At 31.8% G+C, this 19818-nt stretch overlaps 2 protein-coding genes across 2 annotated transcripts; both read right to left on the reverse strand.

Moving 5' to 3' along the window:
- Positions 1-6957: 6957 nt before the first annotated feature.
- Positions 6958-10097, reverse strand: LOC130901719 (lysosomal acid phosphatase-like). The gene is made up of 4 exons (XM_057813268.1): positions 9940-10097; positions 8457-8558; positions 7548-8091; positions 6958-7487 (listed from the first exon to the last, which is right to left on the reverse strand). The coding sequence occupies exons 1-4, from the start codon at positions 10021-10023 to the stop codon at positions 7054-7056; spliced, it is 1164 nt and encodes a 387-aa protein (XP_057669251.1). The 5' UTR covers positions 10024-10097; the 3' UTR covers positions 6958-7053.
- A 2653-nt stretch (positions 10098-12750) lies between these two features.
- LOC130901852 (prostatic acid phosphatase-like) lies at positions 12751-18212 on the reverse strand. Its single transcript, XM_057813483.1, has 4 exons — positions 18074-18212; positions 17437-17538; positions 14997-15540; positions 12751-13340 (listed from the first exon to the last, which is right to left on the reverse strand). Exons 1-4 carry the CDS (start codon positions 18179-18181, stop codon positions 12904-12906), a joined length of 1191 nt encoding a protein of 396 aa, XP_057669466.1. The 5' UTR covers positions 18182-18212; the 3' UTR covers positions 12751-12903.
- Positions 18213-19818: the final 1606 nt, after the last annotated feature.

Below are 19818 nucleotides of genomic sequence, written 5' to 3' on the forward strand. Positions count from 1 at the left end.
TAATAATAAGTTACACGAGGCATTGGAATCTGTGCAGTTACACCTTGTCCTTAGGTTTTAAGTCTATCAGTCTACAAGATTATTGACATGGAACTTTATATTAATAGAGCAGGAGCGACCTTTCTCAGGTGAATGATATGTAAGTCATCAGCATATACCTGTGCATGCAAACCTGCTTTCTCCTTGGCTGTTGAGGACAAATTTTCACACCCTATAAAAATCTCGTGATGACTATGGCTGATTCGATATATTCTAAAACATGACTTATATCGTTCCCGTTAAATTGAAAAATTTGAATTGAATTGAAACGTGTGGTCCATGTTCCATGTTCCAATCTCATGGTTTGTATAGTTGTTCCAATATAAATTGCAGATTATAAAAACCCTTGCCGTCAATTTTGTTTGATCTACCGTAGGCGTAGATACCTCATTTCGTAAATTTGTTATTTCTATAAATACTTATAAAAATATGTGTATCTTAAGCGAGAGAGTATTTGTTAAAAGACAATCGAATCATTATAAATTAGTGGGCATTATTTAGGCAGATGCAATTAATTGTAGTCCTACTTGGAACTTTAAACAGGGTACCAGACTTGAACTGAGTCCTTTTTGTACCCCATTCGTCTATTAGAACTTCGGTGGTCTTTTATCTGGCGTAAATAATCTTGTCGCCGTCGAACTATCCTTGACGATTCGGTTATTGTCTTCCGTTTATTCATTTTTTTGTGTTTAGAACCACATGCTGACACAACTTGACGCAATGTTTCTAATCTGTTATAATTGTATTCTGGGTAATCTGCTACCTTTTACTGTATTACTTCTAATATCGTAGCCTGGTTGACCTTATATAAAGTATAAATTGTCTTGCGTATAAAATCTTGAGTAGCTTTGTCAACTTATTTCAGAGTTTTTTTACATGTTTTTTGGTTCTGTGAATGATGCATAGCAACCCCTCTCCTGACTACTCGATAAATTGAAAATTTATTAACTTTAGTTAATACAGCAATTTTTATTATTATCATATTGCTGAATATTTTCCTTTTTTAAATATTGAATATATTTGGAATAACTTGCTGTGTTTGTATATCTAAATCCATTATCAAGCGATGTTTTCATTGGTAAACAGAGGAGATGATGAGTCCACGTGGACGGATGTTTGCTAGATGTTTACCGTATTTATGAAATATTGATTGTTCCTCGCTTAACAGTCTTCTGCAATTGATATTGAGAGAACTATAATTAAGCAAAATATTCATTGTTGTATGTATATAACTATTTTTCTCTCAATGAGTTGTATTCGAAGGCTAGAATTTGGATATAAAAATCTTCAGCCTCAAGGTACGCGTTTACTGTTCAGTTTAACAAAATTAGTGGAAAATGTAGCTGGAAATGTACATCAAATCAACCAAGGACAAAGATAGAGGAATGTGGAATGCTTCATTTGCTTGGAAAATAATCGATTAAATTCTTATAAAAGTCAGATGCGATTATTTCTTTATATTATAGTTACAGTAACATTTTTTGTTTGGAAAATTCTTTCAAAATATACTTCATTTTGTATCTTCCATACCTTGAAACTACTTTTTGGAAATAGAAGCATGCTTTTTATTTAAGTGAGAGTTCGTTTATAGTGATTTTCAGATCCAAACAAAATTTAATGAATGAGTGAGAAAAAAGTTATATATTTTTGTATCATTTTGTTCCCACAACTTCTCCTCTATTAGTACTTTTTCTGACCTTAGTTTTCTTGACCCCAGTTTTCACTCTCCTCTCACTCACTTGGTACTTTGTTACTTCATTAATTTCTTCTCTTTTCTTATTGATTATTAATAATCTTGAAAAGTATTTTTATATATTGCATGTACCTCGTACATCACCCAAAAATTATTTATTTATGAATCTTATCAAAGTCTAGTAAATAAACTTTACATATAATCAATAGAAACGGAAAACGTGATATTAGATTTTTTGTGAATACAAAAAACGTGACAATCAATTTTGTATTGAAACTTATGCTGATAATTCAAGCACCTAATTTGATTTTAATTTATCTCAATTTATTACGTATGAGAACTTTGGATTGATATAACATATATCATTTTCCAAGATCAAACAATATTGCACAATACCGATTTCCATTTTTTGTTAGCATTCAGAAATTATAATGAAAAGTTTATTCAATTTTGTATAAAATTAAAGTTACTTTATTGAACTGCACATGATAATTTTGAAATGGAATAAAGATAAACCCAATATATTCAGGAAGGTGAAATTGGTTCTCAGCCCCTACAATTTCGAAAATTTTTATATGAAATCATGATATCGGTATTTCCCAAGCCTTTTTTTATACTTGTGTTTGAATTAGCTACAATTTCATGTTCAACCATAGACTACATATTATACACCGTATAATTACAAGCTTCTCTCTACCTCGTTTCAAATATTGCTACTAACTACAAATAAGTTGAGATTTAGATCAGCAACGATAGAGGAATTGGAAATGTATTTCCAAATCTAAAATTCTAATTCTCTTACAATGTAGAGCAACACGGAAAAAGAGGGTATTTAAATGTAGATTGTGTAAGTTAATTTGATGTCTTAGCTTGTGCAAACATTCTTCTATATTTTTTTCTGGTTATAATTGGAGTGTACTCAATTTTTCGTAAAAAACTACAGTTTAGACTGTAGATTATGGTGAATAAAAAAAATATAATCAAGTGCAATATAAATCATAAATCTATTTTCACAATTAAAATAAATGTTAATAATATTTAAATAAAAAATTAATGCCTTAAATCATCCAAAAATTAAGAAGATATGTTAATTGGACATTTTTTCTTATAAGTTTATGTTCGGCACAGATCGATAGTACAATTTATGTCTCATTGAAAATTTAAAATAATATTGACTATGGAGGAGCGTCTAACCAGAAATATGATTTTAGAATGGAGCAAGTTATTAGATTAATTGCTCCTATTGAAGACGAGCGCAGTCAAAGGTACGCCTACAATAAACTGGAAATTAATCAGTCAACTGTGTACAAGGTAGCTGAAAGATATCGAGAGACCGGAGGATATGATAGAAGGCTGGTGCAGGTTCGATCGTCGGCAACTACCCTGCAAACAATACATTTTTGAGATTGTAGGATATATGAAGTAAACATGTAACGGCCTTCAAAAAGCCTTAGCTGCTCTGAAAATGTGAGAGTTATTTTAAAAAGTATGAGAAGTGTTTTGAGAAATGCTACAGCCAGAGTAGTTAACACTGCTCCTCAACTAGAGCAGGGAAAACATAGAAAACCTATTTACAGTAAAAGTATTTTCCATGCAGCAACAACTTTTGGAGTATCATGTGAGGTGGGATATCTTCAAAAGTTCACACAGAATTGATGCTGTTAGATAGAGGATCATCAACTGCTCATAAGTAAATAAAAGAGATTTTAGACCCACATGTTTTTCTTTATTTCCCCTTCATAGGCAATGATGTATTAATGGATGATAACGCACGATGATAACAATTAAATATTGTCGTTTTGGACTAGCCTGGATGTAGCCTGGACTTGTGTGGGACAATTTTTACAGAATATTGGGATCCATAGATTTGATAACCTTTGATAACTCTAAGAGGTGATGATGACTGAGTTTTCATTTTACTGGTATTGAGTATGGTTTAATATGTTATCAATAACAATCAGAAAAAGTGTTCAGCTCATGAGAGATCTTCATGAAGAGTTTTGATAATGCTATGGCACCAGGTTGTGTCGAAGGCTTTTGTGAAATCGATGAAGACTGAGACAATCTTGTTCACTTGCAAGAGAATTGTGGATTTGGAATTCCAATTCATTGAGGTTGTCTAATACTGACTTGTTTTGATGGAAGTCGCCTCATACGTTAGTAAGAGATATTGGTCGATATGAAGTTATCTTAGTTCTTGTGAACATATGTATGGGAAACTATTTTTGATCAGATCAAGTTGTATATTTGTATAAGTTACCATTTGGCAACTTGTGGAAGTTTTAAATGAATATTAATGGAATTTTTTCAGGTCCTGGAGCAGAATTTTTTTGGCATATTGTGATCATAGTCATCGTAATCGAAATTTTTATTAGTAATTTTGATGTGTAAATAAAGTTGTTCATTTTCGTTCAAAATGTGTGGAAAGTAATATGGATATATCATGGTTATTCAACATTTTTCTCAGGTCTTTTTAGAAATAAGAATTTTTAACTTTTAATTGAAAGGGAGCTAAAATCAAGATTTATCATTCAAACAATTATTTACTTGAGGATTTTCTTTCTTTTTATACCTTATAAGTTATAATATATAACTGTTATCCATTTCTTTCCATTTTTTTCGATTTTTTATGGTTTTAGGCACATTTTTCAATGTAAAAGTTTACTTCTTCATCAATGCATTAATTGTATAAACTCGTTTCCAATAAAGTATACTAATGGAGTTTGAAATTTCGATAATAAGTGCTTTAGGAATAATTTGAAGACATTAATGGAACATTAATGGTAAATTACAGAGCAAAGATCAGAGATTTTAGCCATAAGTATATTAAGATAACGTGAAATAAACAGCAATTTTTATCTCCAAATAACTTTTCGCGGAGAAATAGCACAGAGCTTCGAATCACAAATACATAATAGTACGGTACTAGATGTTTATGGTGACGAAGGAGCCAGTACAAGAATATCTAATCGAGTACCGTAATAATAACCGCACGAACGTATATTGTAATATGTTTTTTTTAATACTGTTTTCGGTTTTAAATAAAAAACACTATTCTATTGAAATATGAAATGTCGTATTTGACAATTTTACTGAAAATGAGCTCCTCTGGTTATCCTCTTATTATTCAAAAAAATTAAAATTAACATCCACTAGGTGACTGATTTTTGGAAATATTGGGATTGGGAGAATTTAAGAGTACTATAGAAGTACTGTAAAGTCGATTTTACAGTACAGTCGGAAAAAATAGTATCTTACATAACGAGTATGGAAAGGGATACATTTCGCACTAGTAACTATTTCGCCCGAGCCACGTGGCGGCAAGTGCTGAAACGTAACAAGTGCGAAATACACTTCCCAACGAGTTGTGTACACTATTTTTCTACGACTACGTAGAAACTTCTTCAAAAAACGTATTTTAAATAAAAAAGTCAATTAAGAAGTTTCATACATATATTGAAAAATGTGCTGAAAAGTTGAAAAATCCTATAAAATATTTTTTTTCTGCCAAAATATTAATAAATAATAGAAAATGATCAAATATTAAATTGGTCAGATTTCAATTCCTATCCTTAACAGTAAAAAATTGTAATGAATAGGAAATCACAATAATATCAGAAAGTAGCAATGCAGAAACTAAAAATTGATGAAATAGGAGAACTGTGGGAATTATGAAGAATATACGAGATCAAAAACTAGGTAAAAGGTAAGTTTTTTAGAGACAGTGAGGAGGAACCAAAACTTGAATTGGAAGTGGAAGCCACATATAGAACGTACAAGAGCTCGACCCAAAGCAAACTGGAATCAATAAGTAATGAAGGATATTGCAGCGTTGGGGGTGAGGAACTGGAGACAAGTCATGGAGGTTAAGGAGAAGTGGCATAGAACAGGTAGTAAGAAAAGCGAGCAAGATGTTGTAACAGGCGGGAGGGTTAACCTAGAAAATTCAAAACGGAGTGATTCATCGTAGAAGATGAATCAACAGATCCCGAGGGCGGCTTTCATTCGCAATGGATATAGAGCCAAATACTGTTTTAATTGAACATTTTAGTTTTCTGTGGTCAAGTCAACTTCTGTATTATCTAACACAAATATTTTTCAAAGTTATTTCACTCAAAATGAGACTGCTGAAAACGCAATTTATGCAGGTCGATGCACTTCTGTCTTTAGTTAGATGTAATGAATTTATTGAGGTATGAAACATAATATTTGGTAAGCGGTTTTGAAATTCTTTTCATGTTGTTTATTTTTTCTACATTAATATACACCCACCTTCTATCCAGGTTAACTTATCAGTCAAACCTTTCTTATTTGACGAATTTTTGGAATTTTATATTCGTTTATGGTCAAAAGGTTACATCCCCATTATTTGATAAAAATCACTTTGAAATAATGTATCTTCTTAGTATAAATGAAAAAATAAACATATGTCTCCTGTTTCTGTCTTAGAAAACCTAAACCACAAAGCCGGTGAAATTTATGATATTGACATTCTTCTCTACTAAAACTTCGACACAAATCGCAGCGTTCTAACGTTGTGTCGATGTCGTATTTTACTTAATACGATAACCAGATAATCATTAGTGCTTTCGGTATCATTGATAGTGAGGATAATTATACTCTGTCAAAATTATTGGTAATTGTGTGAGGAAACTTGTACGATTGGTCCAGACTTAGCTTATATTCATATTAACCTAATCATGTATGAATTAGCCATTATATATGACTTCTTAGTGATTTTAACTCATTTGTATATAACTAAATCAAATAATTATTCGCAGTATTCATCAATTCCATCCGCAATTAGATATTTGTTCAAGAGAATTTTCATTTTTTGACATACAATATTCACAATTATCAATGAAGTACTTGGCGTTTGTAAATTTGAGTACAATATTATTTAATTAAAAGTCGGCAGCAGAATTTTTAACGCTTAAAATTTTGATTCACGATTTTAGTGCAAAAACGGGTTGATTCATATGCGTCCGGACGTTGTATTCCGACGTCCGATGGTTTCACATCGCCTTCTGGGCTATTTTGATAAAAATCGTGATTGCACCATCGACACTAGAAAGATTGCTTCGGAAAACTTGGTATGTAGAATTGGAATTCTTTTGATAAATACTTCTCTTTTGAGAGGTTTTTCAATATCCGGAGACAATTATATCTTTCCAAAAAAAAATCATGCATACCAAATCATCCTATAGTAATTCAAACCATCACTATTTCCAAACAATATGTATTTGATAAAACTATAATAACATTTTTCCGATAAAATAGAGAAAATCAACAATCATTGTTAAGTATATATAGAAATATAATTAGGTAGATTTTCTTCCCCATTTTTCAAAAATTTTTTCCTGCGAGTATTGTCCTACAGGCAAATACTTTCCACCGGTAGTAGCTGCAGCGCATTCTTCATTCCAGGTCTCTGCGTCTACTATGTAATCGCTTAATTTATTTCTGAACTCAGAGAGAGGACAGTTAAGATCACATCCATTCACACTGATCTGCTTGATAAATTTATCATCTTTAATAAATACTTTTACTATGTATTCTTTGACTTTGTGAAGTTCTATGTATATAGTGCTAGCATACTCAGGAGGATAAGGAGGATCGAAAACTCCAAAACTGTTCAGCGTTGCAGCTATATTAGTATCATGTCCACTATAAACCATGAATTTCTGTGATGCACTTGAATCTTCTGCCATGCTTTCTAAATATTCTACCACTTCATTGAGAAACAATCCAGAAACTGAAAGGAAAGAAAATATTTTCAATAAACAACATTAATATGAATTAGACTTTTTATTACCGAATCTCTTCATTTTCTTGGTATGTGAAAATACTTCGAAAATCTTTCCCGCTACAGTACGTAAAGGCTCTGGGTAAACGGATCTTGTCCAATGGGGGAGTTTGTACCCAGCCGTATCCTCCGATTTCAAACAATCCCATACTGTATAAGTTTCCGTAAAGTCAGTGATATTATCTCCGCTATGTTCGGTTAGGTATGCGTAAAGATCTGAGTATTTTTCATTTAATTCTTCATATTCTTCACTGTTGAGAACGGCCGTTAATAGGGGCGTATATGCTGCACAATCACTTGGATAAAAGCTACTGTCGAAAATACTGGAATTTGCAGGATGAATAGGAATTGCTTGCCAATCGACTCCCTTACGCCATACTTGACTACCAGCGGCAGGATAGAGTCCATAGACATTACTTTGGGCTGACATATGAGTTCTATCTACGTCTGTTGTTTGTGCGTAGAACATTGTATTGTTATATTTTGCAGGTAAGAAAGAATGGTAACGGCGCCGAGTGTACTGACCCAAAGCAAAATGCTGACGTTTTCCTACCTAAAAATGACATAAGTATTGAGAATCATATAAGGAAGGAATTCAATATAAGGAAACTTCATTTTTGTTTATAATTCATAAAGAAATTACTTCTGTACAAAATTTATCATGGATTTGGAAGTTGGCTTTAGTTGGAAATGATTAAAGATATTGAAATTTCAGATGGAACAAAATTGTTAAGATTAAAAGATTTTGTCCATATTGTTGAAAAAAAATTGTGAATCATAAAAAAGAATTACGCAGATTTATCTATTCAGATCAAAGAATACTTTGGTGCTCTTTTGGATAACCCAGCATTAATCTTGAAATAATTATTGTAACATAGAGCCAAAAAACATAGAGAATATTATAATATATGCACTCACATTCGTTAATTGTCCTTCAGCAAGTCCATCCCAGTATGACCGGTCTTCATATGGATCGGTGGAATAACTTGATCCTGGTGTACGATGTCCATGTCTGAATATCTATGGAAATTATTATTTTCGTCAGACTTATTTTATATAGAAACACTTATAGTATAAATGTAAAAGACATAATAACCTAATATTAAGACGTGAGGTATTACGAGTGGATGATTATTCTCAGAGATAGATAATAAGAATTTCCAAATTTTAGAGTGCCATATAAATATATTCAAAATGTAGTAGAGAAGGCAGGCTATTATGATCAATTAATAAAATTTTCTAAATCCGATTATACAGAGACGAGCGGGAAATCTAAGAAAGATATAAACTGAAAAGTTCCATGTAAGTAGAATGGAAGTACTTAACTAAAAAATAGAATCATTCTCGATATATTTATGATATCTGCCATCATGTATATTACTATGACAATAATAGTTATCGAAAATCAAAGGGAATAAAAGATTTTCTTGTACTAGAGACTTACTTTTATTATCAGATGAAAACAAATTTATCTTATTTTTATATTTAACAATCTCTTAAATCTTAATCAAATGTTAATAATGTTAATTGTCTCAGGAGCTTTATTTTGCTATATTAATTTGCACTATATTTACAATATTGATACTCGCTCTATTAATAAATCAATTAAAACATTTTTTAGAAATCGCAAAAATAGCACTAAATAGTAAGTAAATGAAGAAAAATCAGAATACTGGACGAAAAAGAAGACAACAGGTAGAAAGACTAAGTAACAACATAGAAAAAGTATGAAGAACATCTGGAGAGAGCCCTAGCAGAAAACAAAGCTATAGTATCAAAGACGAATATAAACATTAAGAAAAAACCATGAGAAAGGCGGAAAAAGATAATACCACATAAAATAAAACAGGAAAAAAGAAACAAACATTTCGATGCTAAATATAAAGAAGGATTTGAAAAGAGAAAACAAGCCAAACAAAGAATGTTACAAACCGGAACAGATTAAAATGGAAAAAGGTATGTAGAGCAAAAAAAACAGAGAGCAGTATAACGTACATAGAAGAAATGGAGATTTTCATGAAAAAATCAAATACAATAGAAGGCAATTTGAGCAGATGACCATGTATATAAAAAATGGGATGGGAAAATTATGATGGATGAAATTGAAATGATCCAAAGATGGGAAGAGCTCTCCATAGAAACAAAGATTAGCAATGTTTTCTAATAGAATAACCACTGGATAGAAGTCAACATAATTCATGCATATATATGTTGAAGATAAATAATTTTCAGCAATTACATCAAAAATGTTAATTTGATTCGAATTAATTTTGAGAATACCAAAATATGATTACAACTAAATGAAATCTAGTATTATATTCCTTATTTCAAGCTCAACATTGATTTTTATACGAAATATTTATATATTATCTGCCGAGTACCACAAGACACTTTAATTTACCTGTACCACGGCTATTAGTTCACCACTGACGCTGATGGTAATCAACGTTACCAGGAGAACTGCTGAAGCCAGAAAATGCTGCATTTTGGTAAATGCCTACCAAGAGGAGTCACTCGAATATATTTATACTCAATATGACGGTTGTTTTTAATAACTACAAATTTAGATAGTGTCACAAACCACTTAATTTTGAAATGTGATCATTATCTGTATTAAAATAATAATCATTTAATCCCAAATCGATAATTGAGATGTATCGTTGAATAATTAGCCAAAAATTGATCACAGAAATTGGAATCACATTGCAAGAATTTTCCAATATACTTATAATATATCCTATAATAAATGTTGAACGTTGAAAGAGTTCTTAGATTAGAGATTAAATGTATATTCTACTCCTTATTCTTAATTAAATCGTGTCCTCTCAATGAGGATTCTTGAGAACTGTGGCCTCTTTGTGAATAAATGGAGAAATAAATGATAAATTTGTGTTTCTATATCAATCCAAGGCTTTCATGGCGTTGTTTAAGATGGGTTAAAAAAATAATAGAAGGATTTTCACATAGATCTCAATTTAGTTTTCTTTTATTGAGATTATTTGCCATCGTTATCTTAGTTTCCCTGTCAGTTATAACCTTTTTTAGTTAGTTAGTTTTTAGTAAACCAGTGGAAATCTTCATCTTTCAAACACATAAAATTGGAGTATAAACTACAGATAAGGCACTTTTCTGAGGGAAATTAGGGGGCTCAATGAAGCTCACTTATTTTTTTAAGCTGAATCACTTCCACGTAATTTCTTATAGTCCTCTTCCTTCACTTTTTATGAGTCTTCATGGCTTTTAGCTATATCCGTTATTCAGGTCCGCTCTTTTATATTGTGTATCTTGTGTCTATTATCTTGAAAGTTTGATTTGAATATATATTTTCTCAATTTCTGTCTTATTTCTTAGGAACCAATATTTTTCTATTGTGGAATCCGATAGCCGTCTCTTCACGTGTTTATAATATCACAGCCTTTTTTGATTGTATCTTTTTTTATTACTCCTTATTACCTTTCTAATATCATTACTGTTAATTTTAGCTGGTACTTCCATATTCCTTATTAGCTTTCTCAAACTTATTTCATCGAACACTTATTTAAAATCAATGTGTTCGTAGAAATTTTTCAATATCTGTCTCATAGCGTGTGTTGCATCTAAAGTGGATTCGAATTTTTCTTTTGCGTGTTCTGCTATTCTTTGTCTTATTATGATGAGCATTATTTTGTATGTGGATTATTTTCCTGTAGTTGATACATTAATCACTCTTTTCTAATACTGCAATTCAGAAATCCCAATCCCCGTTTTACTGACAATGACTGTTGCTTCCTTATTTCTTCAATAAGTTCATAAATTTTTTCCAATAGCTAACATTTGTTAATACGTTGCTTATTAATTCTGTGAAATTTTGTAGTTGGGAAAACAATTCGATTTTTTTTCAAATCAGATCGATGGTTGATGCTCTGTATCTTATCCTCTACCCCTCTACCCCTTCTTTTGTCTCTCGATATCTTCTGTTTCATTCCAACTTCTCTGTAGGTTTTCTGAGTGCTCTTAAAATTTTTTCGCTGGTAGTTTTCAGTAGTGCCTTCATGTATTAAAAGTACTTTTTATTGCCTCTTCAATAACTTTTATTTGGTGTGATTTTTTCCCTATAAAATTAATAACACAATTGTTCGTATTCTTCTATTTTCTTCTTGTTACCTTCAATTGGGGATGCTAGGATACATATAGTATAATAAATTCGACTTTTGCGGTTTTATACCTATTGAATTGCACATGAATGTAATACATTTTTGTAACGACTATTAGTACTGATTCTGGTTAATTTTCAAACGAGCATTTGGGTAACGTTTGGTAACAGTATTGGAATTTTTATGTTGCACCAGCTGGGTGAACGCCCATTTCTTATATAACCAGTATACCTATGAAAGAATGAGTGTAAAAGAAAGCTCGTTGTTCTTAATGTTACAAGAAATTCGGTCGACAAAGAAAAACCATCGACGGAAAACTACGAAAAGTTTCCCAAGTTGTTACAAAATGTGCTATTTGGGAAATGATCTAATGTGTCACTAATTACTTGTTTCAAGCTCAGTGGCTTATAATTATTTTTTTACTATTTAGTCTTTTCCAGTGCCATAATAAGGGTAGTTTACAGAATGAAAATACAAAAAAATATAAATGGTTTTATTGATTAATTGCCTTCTAACCTAGAAATATTGAACTAAAATTGAAAAATTTATAAAATCTTCTTAAAATCACCGATTCCCATACCATTTACATCAGAAGAATGCGACAGTTCAGAGTTTTCATATTTGTGTGATGTATAGAATCATGTATGGAAGTATAGAAAACGTGTTCTTAAAGGATATACGGCGCGTTGAATAAGTAGCCCGATGTGTATAGTTTTGAATACACAGTGCTCCAGACACGGTGTGACAAAAAGTTACACATGGCGACTAAGGTGCTATACGTGCTTTTTTATATGAAATAGTATCGCCGTGAACAAGATGTTATGTCATCTTAATCAGACACTGCATACAAATTGCAATCCTAATCCATAGCACTGATTTTATAGGATCTTTTCTGCTTAGGTTACGCCCAGCTTTTTATGCATGAAATTATGATTTCAGATGAGGTTCCAAGGAATGGAATGAAAAGTTTTTCATCATAAATAATGGAATGAAAGAAATTAGTCCATCTAGCTACACAAATTAAGAATAAGAAAATAAATTTGAGAAAAAGGTTCTGGCGTAATTAACTGATAATATCATAGATATAATAATTGAGTTTATTATCGATTGACAAAATATAAAAATAAGTAGTATATTACTACGAGGCTTTATTATGTTGACAACAATCACATCAATATCATTCGTAGGAGCTGATAATCGTCGTAGACTTTAACCACAGTATACAAATCCACTTAATTACTTTTTCCACCCCATTTACTCGTAACTATCTCATCTGTATACTGTCCAACAGACAAAACTTTGCTACTAGTACTTGTATCATTACATTCCGAAATCCAAGTATCTGAATCTAAAATTATATCACTCAAATATTCTCTAAAATCGGCAATAGGACAGTCCACATCACATCCATTTACACTAATTTGGGTAAGTGTATCTCCGTCTTTAGTGAAAACTCTAACAAGGTACTGCCAGTTTTCGTAGTGAAGTTCTATGTATATAGTGCTCGCATACGCTGGAGGAAATGGGGGATCAAAAACTCCAAAGCAATTAAGGGTTGCGGCTATATTTGTGTCGTGTCCACTGTAGATTCTGTATGTTTCTGCAGATGTTGAATCGTTTGCCATGCTCTCTAAATATTCTACAACTTCATTAAGGAAAAGTCCAGAAACTGGAAAAGAAAAGTTGATGTAGAAAAATTACAAATTAGTTTTAATAATAAAAATAAGATTTCTGTAACGGATATAATATTACTGTGGTAATAACTGTTGAATGAAAGTAGGTCAAATTAATTCAGATTTTTTACCTCAGCTTTGGAATCACTGATATGAGTCAATGTCGAGGTTCTACTTGCATCGATACCATTTTATCGTTAGTGTCTAAACTCCAGTTTAGATATCCTAATTTCTTTTCAATTACATGCTGGTTCTGAACTTCTATTATTTCTTATACATACGGGTCAATCCAAACGTATATTTTTTTTTCGAAAATCCGATTTCGTTAATTATATCAACAATTCAGTGACAATAAATCAAAATAACATGAGACAACTCTGATGTTATAGATTTTTTTTTTATTTATGAGGAGTAAGTTCATTCAAGTTGGCAAGTTTCAAACAGTAGTGGAAAAAATCGTGAAATCTTTGACTTTAGAATTTGCTCTTTAATTTCTTATCACTCAATTTTTTTTGGAAACTTCTATATGCCTTTCTAAGAGCATGAATTTGGGACGAATTGACTGCAATCGTATATCAATACATTACATAATAAGAAAGTTGTCATGAAAATGGAATATTAGTCTTAGAGAGACCGAAACTGCGTCGAAACCACTGATCCTCCGAACAATGGAATACAATTTGTACAATTCTCTTAAAATATTGAACGAACTCATTTAAATTGAATTCTGATTTTTCGATTTTGTATTTTTAAGTATGGTAAAGAGTAATTGAAAAGACAGTTTTGTCAATGACTCAAAAAAATTAAGAAACGCATTTCCTCTTGATGAATTTGTACCATCATGTTCGTTTATCTTCTCAACAGGTAGGTCTTCTACTATTGCTGGTTTGTTATCTCCTACTTCTATTTGTAGATATTTCAGCTATTGGTAGATCTTCATGGTTGCATCGTTGTCTTCCTCAAATATAAAAAACCTAGTGGTCTAGCATATTTCTACAGAAACAGTAGTATGACAGAACGTCTGAGCTTTGCTTTTAGGCATGTGCACTCATCTCTGCACCAGGCGAGGTTTATTTCCAGCACCAGCCTCTTCTATTGTTAAAAAGTTTTTAATGAACATAGAAACAAATAAATCAACCATAAACCAAAAATCTATACCTTGAGCTTAGATATAAGAAAACAGATAGTGTGATGTGAAGAAGAGGTTAAGAAATAGAGGCCTTGAGCTGGCTCCTTCATGTTGGGAGAGAGAAATCAAAACCTGCCCTCGCATCAAAAGGATCATAACATGAACACAAGAGTAATTCTCACTCTGAGCAATAGAAAAAGTGTATTCATGGGTAAAAGATATTTCAGCTTCTATGGTTTTCTAAGAATTTTGTGAGAGCTTCGAGGCTGCTCACAAATTAGATTCCTCAAGTTATACTCTTAGGGTTAGGTTAGGAACTCGAATTGAGTGATTAATTCTTTGAAAAATTTCGTAATGTAATTATTGATTATCCAATTAATCTATACAGATCCAGTTGAGATAAATTTGCTACAAATTGATTGCTTTTATTAAAGTATGTAATAGCTTCCGTATATTTCATCATATAATTGTTTTTATTATACAAACAGATGAGGCCCTCAATATTAAGGACATAAGAACTTACCGAATCTCTTCATTTGTGTGGTGTGTGTGTATACTTCAAATATCTTCCCTTCTAATGTACGTAAGGGTTCTGGATAAACAGCATCAGTCCAACTAGGAAGTCTGAAGCTAGCGGTATCCTCTGCTTTTAAACTGTCCCATATAGAATTAACATCGGTGAAGTCAGAAATATTGTCTCCACTGTATTCTGTTAGATACTCGAATAAACTAGAGTATTCATCATTCAATTCCTCGTATTCTTCACCGTTAAGTGCGGCTGTTAATAGAGGTGTATAGGCAGCACACTCAGTTGGAAAGAAGTTGGTTGCAAAGATACTAGAATTAGCTGGGTGAATAGGAATTGCTTGCCAATTGATTCCTTTTCGCCATATTTGAGTACCTGTTGCAGGGAACATACCATAGACATTGGTTTGAGCTGACATATGAGTTCTATCTACATCCGTAGTTTCTACGTAGAATAATGTGCTGTTGTATTTGGTAGGTAAAAAGTTCTTATATCTCTTTCTAGTGTACTGTCCTAGCTCATAGTGTTGACGCTTTCCTATCTGAAATACAGAACAAAATACGGATGAAAATAAAATTTTTCATGACAATCGAATATTTGAATTACTAAACCAACAATCTAGATTTTGTTCAAATTGTTTTTTCATGATTTCACATCAATTGAAGGGTTTTCTAAAAATATAAAGACAATAAAGACAGACAAGAAGCAAGATTATCGAAAGAAAGATGTCAAGAAATAGAGGGATCCATTGGAGGGCAAAAGTGCAGTTGGAAATTATGGAAATTAATTGAAAAATTGAGAACAGCGGAAAGATTAAGAGTACAACTTATACCCGCATATGAATTAATGCTTTATTATGGTACACTTCTGACCGAGAATAGACCAGAATATAATCAGCGAAGACAGACAGGTATACAAATTGAAGGAGAAGAGAAGATACACTGGTTATATATACAGCGAGGTGACTAAAAAATAGAGAGCCGCGGGTCCAGGTGAGATTAATGCTGAACTAATAAACAATGGAACAAATAAACTCTCAGAATCATCAGCTAATATGGTGAAATTATACCCGAAGGTTGGAAAACAGCTATACATTAAGAGCAAACAAAATGGCGAGTGAGAAGAGAGTCCAATGAAGAAAGTATCTTCTATATTCACTATTTTGAATGATTGTTCGGATACCATAGTAACACAAAATGTAAGGAGGCTATAATTGTGAATTCATTTCTACTCAAGTAATGTTACAATCTTACAAAATTTGAGTTTTATAACTAAGTAATAGTCTACTAAGTATACGTTCAATAAGTGTATATATTATTCTCCAAAGGAGCCTTTGTACAAGTTGTAAATTCGAAAACGTACCACGTTTTATGTTTTGGGCCTCTATATATAATGCAAAAATACATAAAGATAGGTCACACCCATTTTAGATGGAACAATGTTTTACATTGACCGTCTAGCAAGCAAATTCAACCGTTAAAATTTCAAATAGAATCGAGGTTGACTGATATCCTGCAGTTGTTGACCTCTTCTTAGCAGTTTGTGACGTATCTGCTAAAATATGTTTTATATAACAAAAACACTCTATGACATAATTTTAATGAATTGGAATGAATGAATTTGAAGTTGTCAAACAAATAATTTGTGTATAATATTCGATTATAAACTTTAATTAGAAGGAACGTAACCTACTTACACCAATAGTTTTGGTTGTCGTAAATTTTATAAAGACCTCATTCTAATCTAAGTACAAGTTGGATGTTGAATTATCATAAAGTCGTTTAATCACTTATATATGAACCCTAAATCCTTGCCGTTTCAAGCATACGTAACAACGTATGTACATACATTCTGCAGTAAAGATATACATGAAATGCTGATAAAACAAAATTTTTCGCCTACTTATGGGCTCGTTTTCAATTGGGGATAATTTAATATGAAAAATCCAATAATTTAAATGCAAAAATTGACACCAGCATTATATATGAATAGCTATATAAATAGAAGTTTGCATAAAAAAACCAATTCGAAGCACCTGGACAAATCTTTGGATCCAAGTAACTTTAGCTCTGCGTGATATTCAATCAAAATTTCATCAATTTACCAGTTTTGATTATTGTATTGGCCCTATTCGAATCACGTATTGTTTTCTGGAGTCAGCATCTTCTATACCAAAATTTGGTCACACGAAGTTCACATTAAATTCTCTCCACACTACGCCAGATATCATTAGCTTTGTATAAAAATTCATTTAAAAATGAGCAAATCAAGTGAATAGAATGAAAAATATCTGAATACTCAAATTGCCTCAATCAATTTTATCCACTAGTTTGTACATGTTTTGTAAATCGTGGCTCTCAAATGTATGTTACATGTAATTGAAATTTCATCTTCAGGGAATAGGTATGAGTTTCTTAAGAGTAATAGTTATACTTACATTCGTTAATTGTCCTTCATCCAAATAGTCCCAATAGGATGCGTCAGCATATGGATCTGTTGAGAACGTTGCTACAGGCGTTCGATGTCCATGCCTAAATATCTAGAGGAAATGATAATTCCATTATTGGTCGTATTATTCGTTATTAATTCTATCATAACATAAAATGATAGGTCAAGTACATATAAAAATTTGATGAGAATTGCTCAGAAATAGTATTAGAGAAAAATTGACAAGTTGAAATAATTACGAGTGTAAATGAAAAAACATTGGACATAATAGCTAAACTGAATATATGAAAAGGAATGTTAACATCCACCATCAAGTTATCAGTAATCAATTAGATTTAGAAATAAACAGAGCTGTGTCATGTAAACGTGTGTTTATGAGTCTTGTAGTGTCTAGAAGTTTTTTTACAAATAATGTAATACACCAACGACAAAACATTCTTTCATCACACTATTTTCCTTGAATATCAATTCAGGCTTAATTCAAATAAAAAACAAACAAAAGCTAGAGCGAGATTTAAACTACATCTATAGATACGTCTCCGCTGTAATGAATGACTGGTATTTACAAATTTTGGTTGGAAATACATTTAACTACTTCGAAATTCACAAATGAGGCATTTATTTACCTGCACAACTGCTACTAAATCACCCCTAACGCTGATGTTTATCAGCCCTAATAAAATAATCGTTGAGACCAAAAGATGCATGTTGAATAGCATATTCCAAGTATACATTTTTGTGTATTTATACTAATTTCAAATCACAATACCTACTCGGCTTTTATTACAGCTTGTAAAGATAGTGTAATATACTAATATTATAATGAAAGGATTAGTGATGATTAAAATATAACTTATTAAGTAATGGACACGCACATGTCTCTTACCTTCACGAGGTGATTCGACATTTTCAAAAATAAACTTTGATAAGAGTCAAGCTGGAAAGAGAATAAATTATATATCATGATTTAAACTTATCAGTTGCAATAACAATACCAAAAAAATTTCAAACTATTTTATTTATATGCCGAATATCCAAAAAATTCTACAAGAAATAATATATTTTGTCCTATAATTTTAATTTACACTTTATATTTATAATATATTGATAATCATCTTAACATATACCTGTTCTTCTTAAATAGTAGTATGGAGCAAACAAACAACTGATTTACATCATATTAGCGTCCATGGGTTGAGCAATAGATTTTGACGCATGTACCCGTGCTAGCTTTTCTTTTTTTTTTCGATAGTGAAAGTTGTTTTTTATTGGTTTCTTGTTTTATGGTGTTGAGAGGACACCATGCAACTACTATAGTTAAAACAGAGAATGTTTGCAGTTCTTTTAGTATGCGTTTACATTGGTGACGCTCAAGCGTTGAGCGTCGAGCGATGCCGCTTTTACGATGTCATCGCGCGCGTTGTCCTGTTCAAATTGATTAAGCGTCGTTTTAGTTATTTTATAGCTTTCGAACCAAAAGGACGTAATGAATTTGGTATCCAAACGATTATTACTTATAGACAGTATACGACTGCGAAGGCTAATTTTAAAGAAAAACAAAAAAATACAAAGCGTTCATGAACTTAAAATAAATAGACTTTCTTATGGCGAGTTCCATCACCTTAAGATTTTTTCAGTTTTTAGTGTCAATGGAAACGTTTGATTATATTCTGGGAAAAACCAAGCATCGACTTCAAAAGAAAACAACCAATTTGAAAAAGCCTATTTCTCCGTCAGAAAGGTTGTATCTTACACTAAGGTGAAGGTTACGCATTTTTATTTGCATGTTCATGATACTTTTATAGTAAATACATCAAAACGAAAAGAAAAAGAATAATGCTTATAACTGGTAATGGATGTTTTGCAATCCACAAGCTTGTGTTCCTGAAGAATATTCTAGAGGCACTGTATATCCTTGTTGGTTTTCTTGAGGATGTGTTTCTCAAGAATATTCTGGAGACACTGTATATAACTTATAACTGGTAATGGATGTTTTGCAATCCACAAGCTTGTGTTCCTGAAGAATATTCTAGAGGCACTGTATATCCTTGTTGGTTTTCTTGAGGATGTGTTTCTCAAGAATATTCTGGAGGCACTGTATATTCTTGTTGGTTTTGTTGAGAATTTGTTCCTAAAGCATAACGTGGAGACACTGAGTACCCTTCTTGGATTAATATTTCCCTGTTTCGACTCCATACTTAATAAAAATATAAACATAAACATGTGTACCACAAAGGTGATACCCTCTCAAAAAAAATGAACAAGATCGAAGCTCGAGGGGCGCGATGCGTTGCATCGCGCGACGTTTAGCGGTGGTCTTTTGCAATGTGAACACATTCATTTGAAGTCTATAGCCAGCAATATTTTTTAA

Source organism: Diorhabda carinulata, chromosome X, assembly GCF_026250575.1.
Source record: "Diorhabda carinulata isolate Delta chromosome X, icDioCari1.1, whole genome shotgun sequence".
NCBI classification, from domain to species: Eukaryota; Metazoa; Arthropoda; class Insecta; order Coleoptera; family Chrysomelidae; genus Diorhabda; species Diorhabda carinulata.

Excerpts from the sequence above, each read along its gene's own strand:
- LOC130901852 (XM_057813483.1), bottom strand. The coding sequence starts at position 18,181 with ATGTATACTTGGAATATGCTATTCAACATGCATCTTTTGGTCTCAACG. Across the intron at positions 17,539-18,073 it reads ATTTAGTAGCAGTTGTGCAG|ATATTTAGGCATGGACATCG; the intron begins GTAAATAAATGC and ends CATTTCCTCTAG. Across the intron at positions 13,341-14,996 it reads CACACAAATGAAGAGATTCG|TTTCTGGACTTTTCCTTAAT; the intron begins GTAAGTTCTTAT and ends TTTCTTTTCCAG.
- LOC130901719 (XM_057813268.1), bottom strand. The coding sequence starts at position 10,023 with ATGCAGCATTTTCTGGCTTCAGCAGTTCTCCTGGTAACGTTGATTACC. Across the intron at positions 8,092-8,456 it reads CTGAAGGACAATTAACGAAT|GTAGGAAAACGTCAGCATTT; the intron begins GTGAGTGCATAT and ends TGTCATTTTTAG. Across the intron at positions 7,488-7,547 it reads CAAGAAAATGAAGAGATTCG|TTTCTGGATTGTTTCTCAAT; the intron begins GTAATAAAAAGT and ends CTTTCCTTTCAG.